The following is a 13,669-nucleotide window of genomic DNA, read 5'->3' as shown; positions in this document are numbered from 1 at the left end:
CCTGTGTCCTGGCATGGCGGGGGGACCTGCTGGAATTCATGACGCTTGAAAAGATCAAATTTGAACTGAGGGGAAGGCTGGAGGGGTTCGACAATTCATGGACGTTATTCATTATGCACTTTCGAGAATTGGATCACATTCGAACATTAGGGGGATTGGGGGCTGGGAGGATTGGGGGGAGGGGGACTGTGTGTGTTAATGGCGACTATGGATGATTCCTGATTCCTTTTTGTCATTTGTTCATGTTAACATGCGGGCTAAGGCCTGGGGGTTCGGTGGGAGGATGGGATCGTTGTTATTGATATGGGGATTGACTTTACATTTGTTACTGATTAGTGTTTATTGTTGGGTGTAAATTTGGGAGAAAATGTGAAAAAGGAGGAGAATAAAAATATTTATAAAAAAGAAAACAAATAACAAGCATTGTTCATCTTGATTCCGTTAAAAGGTACAGTTAAAGCAAAATTATGAGAGTCCAATAAGGTCATATTGAGATTTCATATTAAAATAGTAAAATAATGATTGAGTAGTCATGGCTAGCTTCAGTTATCCACCATTAATTAAATACAGTTCATGGACAGCAGCAACATGTATTTATAGAACTCCTGCAATGTAATGAAATGTCTTCACAGGAGCGTTATAACAAAATTTTACACTTAGCCACATAGGAGATATTAAGAAAGATTATCATAAGTTTGGCCAAAGAGACAGATTTTAAGGGGCTGCTTAGAGGAGGAAAGAAGGGTCGAGAGGCAAAAAGGTTTAGGAAGGGAATGCCAGAGCTGAAGGCATGGTGGCCAATGGGGCAGCAATTAAAATCCGGGGTGCTTAACAGGTGTTATAGTAAGGTTGTGAGGTTGGAGGATATTACAGAGATAGTGAAGGCTGAGGCCATGAAGGGGTTTGAAAACAAGAATGAGAAATTTAAAATTGGGGCACTGCTTAACCAGGAGCGAATTTAGGTCAGCAAGCACAGGAGAGATGAGTGTAACTGAGCCGTGGTGGCAACTTTTAACTTAAAAAGTTGGAAAGTGATCCTCAATTCTGAGGCACCCTCTTTCTCAATTGTCTGAAAGTAGCTTCTTCAATGTTGGAGGGCACCTTATTGGCCATCCAGTTCAGAGAAATTGCCCGACGTCCATAATTGATTGGTGAACTGACCTTCAAGCCGTTAATTGGCCAATTCGGGTAAAAATCACTGTTGGGTGTCAGCTTTCCCTACAGTGCAGGCTTCTGACCCCTATTTGATCACGAGAATGGAATCCTGAAGCCAGCAGAGAAAATTGTGTCCCTGATTAGAAGGATTCAAAAATTAAGCACAGAGAGATAGGACAGAACAAGTTTAAGGACTTTGTAAAGGGAGATTGGAGATGGGGCCATAGTTGCAATCATAGATGGAATCAATGATTTATTTTGAGAAGTTGGCTGACGACGACAATTTTGAAGGAGAACAGGATCTGAGCATAGAGAACCATTAGCTACATCAGCTAACATGGGAGTTAGGAAGGGAAATTGGGAATTGTGAACAGGAATATCATAGGATTTAATGGAGCCCAAGCCATTTGCTCACTGTGAAAGCTTGATGACGAAATAGGGCACATTAAAGCTACCTTGCTAGATAATGGCTTCACTGATCAGATCAGTGCGCACTGTACTTCGCGCACATTCACAAATAGGCCCAAAGTCTACCATTTTCAGTTCCAAAAAGTGCCCAGGTCACCTCATAATACTCTGGAAGGGCAAGATGAAGACTATTTTCCACTAACGGAATGCAGCCATCAAACCACAAAGATGTCCTGCCTACCACAGAAATGGGTAATGTGCTAAATGACTTTCACTTCTGGTATGTCCCAATGAATGGCAGACCATATCAAACACGTCTGTTGCACTGTCCACAATAGGCAAAGTATTGACCATACTAAACCAGCCCATGCCTGCAAAACTCCTAACACAATGTATATCCAGCATTATATGTGATTCTGCTGGATCAGAAAAGTTGGATCACTTTCCAACTTTTTAAGTTAAAAGTTGCCACCACGGCTCAGTTACACTCATCTCTCCTGTGGCTCACTTAAGCTTTGCAGTGATCGGTCCTATGCAGGCAAAGGAACATAGAACATAGAACAGTACAGCACAGAACAGGCCCTTCGGCCCTCGATGTTGTGCCGAACAATGATCACCCTACTCAAACCCACGTATCCACCCTATACCCGTAACCCAACAACCCCCCCTTAACCTTGCTTTAAGGACACTACGGGCAATTTAGCATGGCCAATCCACCTAACCCGCACATCTTTGGACTGTGGGAGGAAACCGGAGCACCCGGAGGAAACCAACACACACACGGGGAGGACGTGCAGACTCCGCACAGACAGTGACCCAGCCAGGAACCGAACCTGGGACCCTGGAGCTGTGAAGCATTTATGCTAACCACCTTGCTACCGTGCTGCACACGGTACAGCACAGAACAGGCCCTAAGGCCCTTGATGTTGTGCCGAGCTTTGTCCGCAACCAAGATCAAGCTATCCCGCTCCCTGTCATTGTGGTGTGCTCCATGTGTCTATCCAATAACCGCTTGAAAGTTCCTAAAGTGTCCACTATCACAACAGACAGCCCTGACCACTCTCTGAGTAAAGAACCTACCTCGGTCATCCCTCCTATATCTCCCAACCTGAATCTTATAGTTATGCCCCCTTGTAACAGCTACATCCACCCGAAGAAGTAGTCTCTGAACATCTACTCTATCTATCCCCCTCATCACCTTATAAACCTCTATTAAGTCGTCTCTCATCCTCCTTCACTCCAATGAGAAAAGCCCCAGCTCCCTCAACCTTTCCTCATAATATCTACCCTCCAATCCAGGCAGCATCCTGGTAAATCTCCTTTGCACCCTCTCCAATGCCTCCACAACATGTCCAGGCATCAAGTTTGTTTTGAATTAAACAAAAGCTTGGGAACAATAAGTCCCTGCTGTATTCTCCAGGACAACGTCTTGGCCAGAGTCAACTAGCCAACTAATTGGCACCCTTTTCTTATGCAGTATAAGTGACAAGCTCGGCAACAAGATGCTACTCAGTGGTGGGCAAGCTTTTACAAACTATCATTTGGGTAAAAATTAGCAATGACTTGGGCAAATGCAGGAGGAAAGCAGGAGCTTATTATTCCTTCAGCTAACTAAATAATGAATTATCTAATGAAATAAATAAACTTAGATGGACATGGTCAGGCTTGTGGGGTGTTGTAACGCCAAGGTCAAAGAATCTGTGGAATGCATTGTAGTCTAGGGTAACCATAGCTGCAGTAGGCATGTGCAGCTTAAGCAACATTGACTCAGTTGTTAAATTGGAGTACAGCTGCAGAAATATCAGGATAAAGGGGAGAAGAGTTATCTGGAGGCAGTCAGACTCTAAGTTAATTAGACCTTTAGACTTGACTAGCAGTGAGAGACAAGAGGTTGTGACAGAACCAGGCAGATATGGGAATCCAGCAGGTAGTGACAGGGGAGCCACATTCCTTGACGTTGACCAATAGATACAAGGTGCTTGCTAACTGTGTGGATGAGAATAAGGACTTGTGGATGGATGAGCAACTGACCACAGTGCAGGAAGCTACTCAAGTAGGGCAAACAAGGAGGAATGTATAATGATAGGATACAATGCAGGCAGGAGAATAGATGCCTTTTTCTCCAACCATGACCAGAAACTCCCAAGTTTACTTTGCTTTCCTACGGTTGAGAACATCTCCTCGCAGTTGGAAACAAAACTGAAGTGGAAGGGGAGATGATCCACTTGGGATGGTCTATGTGGGAACCAATCATAGAATCCCTACAGAAGGAGGCCATTTGGTCCATTGAGTGCACCAACCCACCGAAAGAGCTCTCTCTCTTGGCCCACGCACTCATCACATCCCTGAAACCCAGTAAACCCCACCTAACCTTTTGGACACTTAAGGGCCAATTTAACATGACCAATCCACCTAACCTGTACAACTTTGGATGGTGGGAGGAAACCGGAGCACCCGGAGGAAACCCAATACAGACACGGGGATACATGAAAACTCCACACAGTCACCTTAGGCTGGAATTGAACTAGGGTCCATAGCGCTGTGAGCAGCAGTGCTAACCACTGTGCCATATTGCTGCCCTGATGATAAAGATAGAACTAGGAATGATGTTCTGCTGAGAGCGTATTGAGGATTAGGGTCCAAACTAAAATGCAGCGCAGTAAAGATCATCATCTCTGGATTGTTTCCTCAGCCATGCATCAATTGGCACAGAATCAAACACGTAGCTGAAAGACTCAAGTGGCACGAGTACCAGTACACAGGGGAAAGGGAGTTTGTTGGGATAGACCAGTGTCCTGGTGAATCATATACCTAGGGCTGTGGATAGGGCTGTAAACTAAAAGTACCTGAGAGGCTTTCGGGTGAAGGGAGAGTTAGAAGTCCAAAGTAAAAAATTGGGGCAATAAGATCATGTAACGATATGAGTAAAGAGAAGCAGAGTCATAGTGTATAAGCAAGTCAATGAAGGGAATACAGGTTGAGTATCCCTTATCCAAAATGTTTGGGGCCGAGTGTGTATCGGATTTCGGAATATAATGTGCACCTGCGGCGTGTTGGGAACTGAGTGCGTTGGGAGCTGCGCACGGGTGCCGCGTTGGGCATGGCGCATGACGGTGTGTTGGGAGCTGTGCACGTGCGGTGCGTTGGGAGCTGTGCACGTGCGGTGTGTTGGGAGCTGCGCACGTGCGGTGTGTTGGGAGCTGTGCACGTGCGGTGTGTTGGGAGCTGTGCACGTGCGGTGTGTTGGGAGCTGCGCACGTGCGGTGTGTTGGGAGCTGCGCACGTGCGACGCATTGGGAGCTGCGAACGTGCGACGCATTGGGAGCTGCGCACGTGCGATGTATTGGGAGCTGCGCACGTGCGACGCATCGGGACCTGTGCATCTCCCGCGTTTTGGTGATGTAATGTTGGCATTCAATAAAATGTGCAGATTTCAAATTTTTCGGTGTTCAGATAAGGGAATCTCAACCTGTGGTGGTAAAAACATTAAAATAAAAGCCTTTTTATCTGAATGCATGAGGCATCCGCATGGATAAAACAGCATCATAAATAGAAATGAATGGTGTAAATCTTATTGGTTTGACAAAAAAATGGTTACAAGACGACCAGATTTGGAAATAAATAACCCAGGATCCACAAATGTTTCAACACTATTTTAGATTTAGTATTGTGTAACGAGGCAGGGTTAATTTGTATTCTAAGCAAAATATCTGTTTGGAAATAGTGATCATAATATAATTGGATTCCAAGTTAAGTTTGAAAGCAACATACTCTAAACAGAATCAAGAATCTTAAACTTTGCTAATTACATAGATAAGAGAGGATAACTATTGAAGGTTGATTTCTTAAGTAGACTAAAATACATGGTCAACAGAAACAGTGGGACACATTTTAAAAAGCATTTTAACATGCTCAACAAAAACAAATTCAATTCAAAAACTCGGCCTTTAAAATCTGTTGCTTATTAATAATAATAATAATAATTGCTTATTGTCACAAGAAGGCTTCAATGAAGTTACTGTGAAAACCCCTAGTCGCCACATTCCGGCACCTGTTCAGGGTTGGCCGGTATGGGAATTGAACCCGCACTGCTGCCTTGTTCTGCATTACAAGCCAGCTGTTTAGCCTACTGTTCTAAACCAGCGCCTCGCTTAAGGAGGTTAAAGATGGTGTTAGATTAAAAAAGGCTAATAATACTGCAAATAATAGTAATAAATCTGAGGATTGGGGGTGTTATACAAACCATAAAGGCCACTAAAATTTGATAAAAAGGGAAAATATAGATTCAGAGAGTAAACCCACGAATATAAAAAAGATCATAAGAGCTTTTATAAGTAAATAAAAGGAAGTAACTAAAGTAAACATTGGTGCTTTAGAAGCAGAGAGGGCAGTAATTATTATGGAAAATAAGAAAGTGTCAGAGACATTTAATAAATACTTTGTGCCTTACCGTCACCACAGAAAACACAAGTTACATACCAAAAGCAGAATAGCCTAGGGGCTAAAAAGAGTGAGGAAAAACTAAGGTAATTAATATCAGCCGAAGAAAATGTATTGGAGAAAATTGAGGAACTAATATTCAATGAATTCCCAAAAACCAACGGTTTATCTCCTAGAGTTCTGAGATAGCGGCAGAAATAGTGGACCATGATTTCCTAGAACATTGGAAGCTAGCAAATGTAACATTGCTATTCAAGAAAGCTTCCACATCTGCTTCCTCCACAGCAATATGCATCATATGCAATGTGCACTGCATTAACTCACCAAAGCTCCTTTAACGGCACCTTCCAAACCCTTAACTGCTACCACCTAAAAGGACAAGGACGGCAGGTATGTGGGAACACAACCACCTGCACTTTTCCCTCCAATTGCTCACCATCCTGACTTGGAACTATACCATAATTTCTTCACTGTTGCAGGGTCAAAATTCTGGAACTCCCTTCTGATCAGCACTGTCAATGTCCTTACACTACAGGGACTGCAGCGGTTCAAGAAGACGACTCACCATTACCTTCTCAAGGACAACTAGGATTGTGCAATAAAAATGCTGTCCTAACCAGTTTAACCCACATCCAGTGAAAAAATAAAAACTAAGGTGGGAAAGTGAAGTTAAAACCCAAGAACAGACATGATCAAATGGAATGATGGAGCAAGCATGATGCACTGTATGGTCTACTGTTGGTTCTTAGGATAAACGTCAAGAGGTTATAGACAGGCAGGTGCACCAGTGGAAGATGAAAATTAATGCAGAGGAGTGTGAAGTGATTCACTTTGGTAGGAAGAACACTGAGGCTAAAGGGTACAATTCCAAAGGGGGTGCAGGGGCACAGGGATATGAGGGTATATGTGTAAAAATCATTGAAGATGGCAGTGATGGTTGAGAAAGTGGACAGATAAAGCAAATGAGATCCTGGGTTTTATAAATAGGGGTATGGAGTTCAAAAGCAAGGAGGTTATGATAAACTCGTATAGAAACTGGTTTGGCCTCAACAAGGGTACAGTGTCCAATTTTGGGTGCCATATTTTGTAAGGATTAGACAGGGTGCATAGAAGGTTGACAAGAGGAATTTCAGTTACATGGACATATTGGAGAAACTGGAGCTGTTCTCCTTGGAGAAGATGAAGAGGAGATTTGATAGAGGTAATCAAAACCATGGGAGGTCTGGGTATAAAATAGGAGAAATATTTCCTTGGCAGAGGGTCAAGAACAAAGTTGACTCTTAATTAAGGTTGTTTGCAAAAAAAGCAACAGTGACATGAGAAAATCTAGTCTACACAGAGAGTGGTTAGGATCTGGAAAGTACTGGAGAATATACTGAAGGGAGATTCAAACAGGGCTCTTCAAAACAGAATTGGATAAGAGAAAAAAGTTGCAGAGCTATGGGAAAAAGGGAGAGAACCAGTACTGACACGACAGGCTGAATGACCTTCCCCTGTGCTGTATCAATTATATGATTCTATGGCTTATAAACGTTTAATATTGTAGGATAAATACAAAGAACATGTTGGAAGGACTCACCAATGATGCCACTGTCCCTGCTCTCCAGTGTGGAGGTTGGGCTGGTGACAGTCCCATAAGAGCAATCCTTAGCAGTTGCAGATGTACTGACTGGTGGTAGGGTAGAACAGGGACTGTTAGCAGGTGGGGATGCAGTACTGCTGGTCAAAGTGGAGCAAGGGCTGATTCTCTGTGTTTCTGTAGATGTCTGCAAAAATAAGTCAGAAATCATATTATGATATTAAACAATATAAGAACAAATTAATTGGAACAAGGTAATAATTTTTTTCTCAGCACTGTAATATTACTTTTAAAATATATATATATATATTGTATTGTTGCCATAAACTCCTCCTTACATTCTTTTAAACATTATAAGTCTCAAAGAGAATGGATGGAATAATCCTTGATCACTTCTGGAATTTTTTTTTTAAACTAATCAACGTTTCAGTTTTAACTTAGCTTTGCCAAGTAGTTGAACAGAACTGTAGAGAGTATGCTAATGCTATGATACAGCAGAGTATTTGAGACTGAACTATTTTGAGATTCATCTACGTATGTTAATCTGCTAATTGCTCTTCAGATGAAGTTAGTTTAGCTGCTCATAATTCAGTGTCTAATAGAGTTGTGATTTTCAAACAGATGTTCACAGGCTTCACCCGCCTTTATGGATGCAGAAACTTCGCACTGGTTTTGCGACTGGGTGCATCAGGCCCACTGCAAGGCTGGTAGGAATAGCACCACTCTGGTAACAGACGAACAAGTCAATAAAGTAAGTCACAGGCTAAGTCCTCCACCTCGTGCCGCCGGTTGCGAAGTTCCTGGTGAGGCAGAGAATCCCACATTAGTGAAGAAAACGGGATTGACGCCGTGCACCATCCATTTCCGATGCTTCGGTCCCTTTTGGTGGTGGAATACAGGTTTCTGCTCTTCGCCAGTGGGATTTATGGTTCCAGCACCATATTCTCTGTTCCTATGTGATTCACAGGTCCTCTGGGCCGGGAATCACTTAAGCAAGAATTACTACTGCTTTGACATGTGTGGTCCTGACATGGTGGGTAAAGGACATAACACTTTAAGGGGTTTGCCCCCAAAGTTTATCTGAGGCACACACCCCCAGCCCCCACCCCACACAATGCAAGACCTACCTACCTACCTGGACCAAACTCCACAGAGACCCCCTAAATAAAGAGATCCCCACAGAGACCTCCAAATAAAGGACCCTCCAAGAGACCCCCTTTCCCCCCATAACCCCTAAATAAAGAGGCCCCTTACTGGGGGGGGGGGGGGGGGGGGGGGGGGGGGCAGGGGGAACCCCAGAATATTCAGGGATGAGGGGCTGAATTGTGATGAGGGGGTTGTCAGCAACAGGACCTTGCTATCGGGCTGCCCCCTCAAAATGGCTCATAAATTTGCATGGCCAAAGTTGAGCGCACAAATCAGATGCAATTCAGCTCCGGAGGGAGAACATAGTCTCCCAAGCGGAGAATTTCGGCCCACATTATCTTGTCCTCAGGGCTTTCAAAGGCATTTTATATTCAATGAAATATTGAGATTCAATTACAATGATCACCTAAATTAAATGAAGCAGTCAGTTAGTGACGAGAAAATTGCTACAAACCATAAATATATGCTGTAGTTAAATGAATGGTGACCAGCAGAAAATCCTTATTCTTCCATGCCATGCGGTTTAGGTTCACTTGAACAAGTAGGCTCAGATTTGGGTTTGATTTTTGCAGAGTCGTGCAGACTCTGGGAACCTTTAAAATTACGGACAGGATCTACAGAAGTCCCGCCCTCATTTTGGACACAATATTTTTGCCATGAGAGGACAGGTTGGGCCGTGACTCGGTACTGAGTTCAAATAGACCCCACTGCACTGGCAAAGGTCTTATTCTGAAGTGTAAAAGTGACGATTTTGTTTTTTAAGAGTAGATGTAAATGCCCATCAAAAGTGCCTAACATTTGTTGAACTGTCAATCTAAGAAATTATTTATATAACCTGACCTTTTAAAAATTGAAAAAAGTGTCCACAAGTCTGAGTAGCAAAACATTGTGCTTGCCGTTTCAAAACTCAAAGTGCTATGATTATAGAACTATAACGGCTTTACTTCTTTCCACAGTCTATCACAGGAGGACTACTAACATTGTGCCTTTATTAAAAAACAAAGAGAGGTATAGACCAGGAATTATAGGCCAGTCAGTCTAACCTTCGTTAGGTGGTGGGAAGTTACGAAAAAGAATTCGGGGAGCAGAATATATCTGCACTTGGATAGAGACAGATTAATCAGGGATAGTCAGCATGGATTTTTAAAGGAAGGCCATGCTTGACAAATTTAATCAAATCTTTTGAGGAGGTAACCAGGCATATTGATGAACAAATACAAATAACAATGCAGCAGAGGAACAGGCCCTTTGGCCCTTCAGGCCTGTACCAGTCATGATATCACTCTTGGCCAAAATCCTCGGCACTTCCTTGTGCCGTATCACTCTATACCCACCCTATCCATGTATGTGTTGAGATACCTTTTGAATGCTGTTAATGTATCTGCTTCCACAACCTCCCCTGGCTTTGTGAGTGGGAAATCGCATCTCACGAATTTGATTGATTTTTTGAAGGGGTAACCAAGAAGGTAGATGAGGGTAGTGCAGTCGATGTTGTCTACATGGACTTTAGCAAGGCCTTTGACTACATGGTGGATTGATGCATAAGGTTAAATCCCATGGGATCTAGGGTGAGTTAGCCAATTGGATACAAAATTGGCTTGATGACAGAAGACAAAGGGTGGTTGTAGAGGGTTGTTTTTCAAACTGGAGGACTGTGACCAGTGGTGTGCCTCAGGGATCAGTGCTGGGTAAACTGTTATTTGATATATATAAATGATGTGGATGATAATTTAGGAAGCATGGTTAGTAAGTTTGCAGATGAGACCAAGATTGGTGGCATAGTGGACAGTGAAGAAGATTATCTAGAATTGCAACGGGATCTTGATCAATTGGGCCAGTGGGCTGATGAATGGTAGAATGGGGTTTAATTTAGATAAATGTGAGGTGATGTATTTTGGTAGATCGAATCAGGGCAGGGCCTACTCAGTTAATGGTCAGGTGCTGGGGGAGAGTTATAGAACAAAGAGGTCTAAGAATTCAGGTTCAAAGTTCCTTGAAAGTGGAGGCACAGGTGGACAGGGTGTTTGTCAGAACACTGAATACAGGAGTTAGGATGTCTTGTTGAAGTTGTACAGGACATTAGCAAAGCCACACGTGGAATACAACGTATAGTTCATGTCACCCTATTATAGAAAGGATATTATTAAACTAGAAAGAGTGCAGGATTTACTAGGATGCTGCAGGGACTTGATGGTTTGAGTTATAAGGAGAAGTTGGATAGACCGGGACTTTTCCCCCTGGAGCGTAGGAGGCTTAGGGGTGATCTTATAGAGGTCTATAAAATAATGAGGGGCATTGATAAGGTAAATAGTCAACATCATTTCCCAAAGGTAGGGGAGTCTAAAACTAGAGGGCACAGGTTTAAGGTGAGAGTGGAGATTTGCAAAAGGGTCCAGAGGAGCAATTTTTGCACACCGAGGCTGGTGAGTGTCTGAAACGAACTGCCAGAGGCAGTAGCAGGTTCAAGTTTGTCTTTTTAAAAGCATTTCGACAGTTATATGGATAAGATGGGTATCGAGGGATATGGGCCAAATGCGGGCAATTGGGGTTAACATAGTGGTAAAAACTGGGCATCATGGAGAAGTTGGGCTAAAGGGCCTGTTTACATGCTGTAAACCTCCATAACTCTATAAGAGGCCTTAGGGTGGGTGAAGGATGATGAGTTAACATGAGATAGCTTATGAGCTAAGAGGTCATGTGTGGATGGGGGGCATGAATTGGCATGAATGGACAAGGGAGTGGATGGAGGGTTGAGGGGCTAACATTTAAAAAAACAATTGGGACTAAGTCACAGAGAACTGGGGCGGGCCTTTGACCTAGCTTGCCTTGGCAATCGGCAGCCGCTGGCCAGCGCTGATCAGCGTCTGAGGGTAATGGGTCCAACTCTACCTGCACCTGAATGCCCCCACAATGAAGATTCCACCAGTCGGGGAACGTTTTCCTGAGGCGGGTATGGTAAGCCCAGGAGTGAAAATCCAGGCTCAAGTCTAGCAACGCAGCACTCTGCAAACCTTCAATATTACACAAATATGTCAGTCCAGATGATATGCGCAGGTCATGAAGTGAACCCCAAACTCACAATCAACAGACACTGTGGTGAAGATGATACCAACCAACAGACACTTCCAACTCTAATCCAAAATCTATTAGTGAAATTAAATTTTATCAGCTGAATCTGAGGCAATGGTGAACAAAACCTTTTGAAAAGAACAATGGTGTCATTCAGCAACTTTAGCAGGTTTATTAATACTGACTACTTGTGACACATCATCTAATAAAGCCCATTAAATACATAACATAGCAATGAAACCCTTTTTATTTCAATGACATAAAATGACACTGCTCTCAATGATGGACATTATTTTAATACAAATTTACAAATGCTATATTTGATCATATTACAGTTACTGTAGCTGGAATCAGAGAATAATTTGTCTGACTAATGGCATATTCGTTTAAATAGGCTTCAATGTACTCAGTATTTGACCGACTTAAACTATATTCTATTAAAGGTTATAAAAGGAGAAATTTGAAATCTATACAATGCTGTGGAGACTGACAACTGTTACTATTTATGTCTGACCTGAATTCCTTTAATGGCAACAGCCTTATACATCTGACAGCCCAATTTCCTTCTGTCCCTCACCTAAAACACTGTAAAATACAGCCACAGAGGTCACTTTTTCCCTCTCTTAGCTAAGTTCTATTTGTCATACCGAGATGATTTGTGAATTTCAGCAACAAAACATTCCTGGGAAGTTTTCAGGACCAATACAGTAGGCTGAGTAGTCAAGCACCAGACTCAACATTCAATTGATGCTATATCCATGTGTGTTCAAATTCCTCTCCTGGCCAAATTGAGGTTACTTATTCTTACTAGCGAGTTTTGAGAGCTCCACGGTATAACAACTGAACATTCACATCTTGAAATTTAAGGATAGGTCCGGCGGCACGGTAGCACAGTGGGTAGCACTATTGCTTCACAGCTCCAGGGTCCTAGGTTCAATTCCTGGCTTGGGTCACTGTTTGTGTGGAGTCTGCACATTCTACCTGTGCTTGCGTGGGTTTCCTCTAGGTGCTCCGGTTTCCTGCCACAAGTCCCGAAAGACGTGCCGTTAGGTAATTTGGACATTCTGAATTCTCCCTCTGTGTACCTGAACGGGCGCCGGACTGTGGCGACCAGGGGCTTTTCACAGTAACTTCATTGCAGTGTTAATGTAATGTATTTGCGACAATAAAGAGTATGATAATTCCCATGGAGGAACCATAAAGCAAAATTAGCACATTTATCACACGACCCCCAAATGAAGAAATCGCCAACAAGATTTTATTTTGTAATGTTTCCTTTAGTACAAATCAGAACCTACACGAATTAAACATGAATGAACATGCAATAATACTTCAAATAAAAAGCTAAATTTCAAGGCACCAATGATATAGGTAAAAAAACGGGATGAGGTCCTACAAGCAGAATTTAGGGAGTTAGGAGCCAAGTTAAAAAGTCGGACCTCAGAGGTAGTAATCTCAGGATTGCTACCAGTGCCACGTGGTAGTCAGAGTAGAAATGAAAGAATAGGCAGGATGAATGTGTGGCTTGAGAGATGGTGCAGAAGGGAGGGGTTCAGATTTTTGGGACATTGGGACTGGTTCTGGGGGAGGTGGGACTACTACAAATTGGACAGTATACACCTGGGCCGGACTGGAACCAATGTCCTTGGGGGTGCTTTTGCTAACGCTTTGGGAAGGGTTTAAATTAATGTGGCAGGGGGATGGGAACCAAATGAGGTGGTTAGTGGACAGTAAGGAGGTAGTAACTAAAGCCTGTAAGGAACTAGATCATGAAGTCAGCATGACTAAGGGGAAGAGTAGGCAGGGAGCAGACGATGAACGCAAAGGGACTGGTGGTCTGAGGTGCATTTGTTTTAATGCAAGAAGTGTAGT

At 43.0% G+C, this 13,669-nt stretch overlaps 1 protein-coding gene across 17 annotated transcripts in view; it reads right to left on the bottom strand.

Moving 5' to 3' along the window:
• Window positions 1–13,669, bottom strand: part of tanc2a (tetratricopeptide repeat, ankyrin repeat and coiled-coil containing 2a) — a 1,067,833-nt gene that overhangs the window by 361,106 nt on the left and 693,058 nt on the right. For all 17 annotated transcript variants that reach the window (XM_038778854.1, XM_038778853.1, XM_038778860.1 and 14 more), the window contains one exon: window positions 7,583–7,769. In XM_038778854.1, coding sequence (XP_038634782.1) covers window positions 7,583–7,769 — 187 coding nt within the window. The remainder of the gene's footprint in view (window positions 1–7,582; window positions 7,770–13,669) is intronic.

This window comes from Scyliorhinus canicula, chromosome 19 (assembly GCF_902713615.1).
Source record: "Scyliorhinus canicula chromosome 19, sScyCan1.1, whole genome shotgun sequence".
Classification (NCBI taxonomy): Eukaryota; Metazoa; Chordata; class Chondrichthyes; order Carcharhiniformes; family Scyliorhinidae; genus Scyliorhinus; species Scyliorhinus canicula.
Note: the sequence above shows the minus strand (reverse complement) of the source record. Positions and strands in the feature narration are given on the sequence as shown.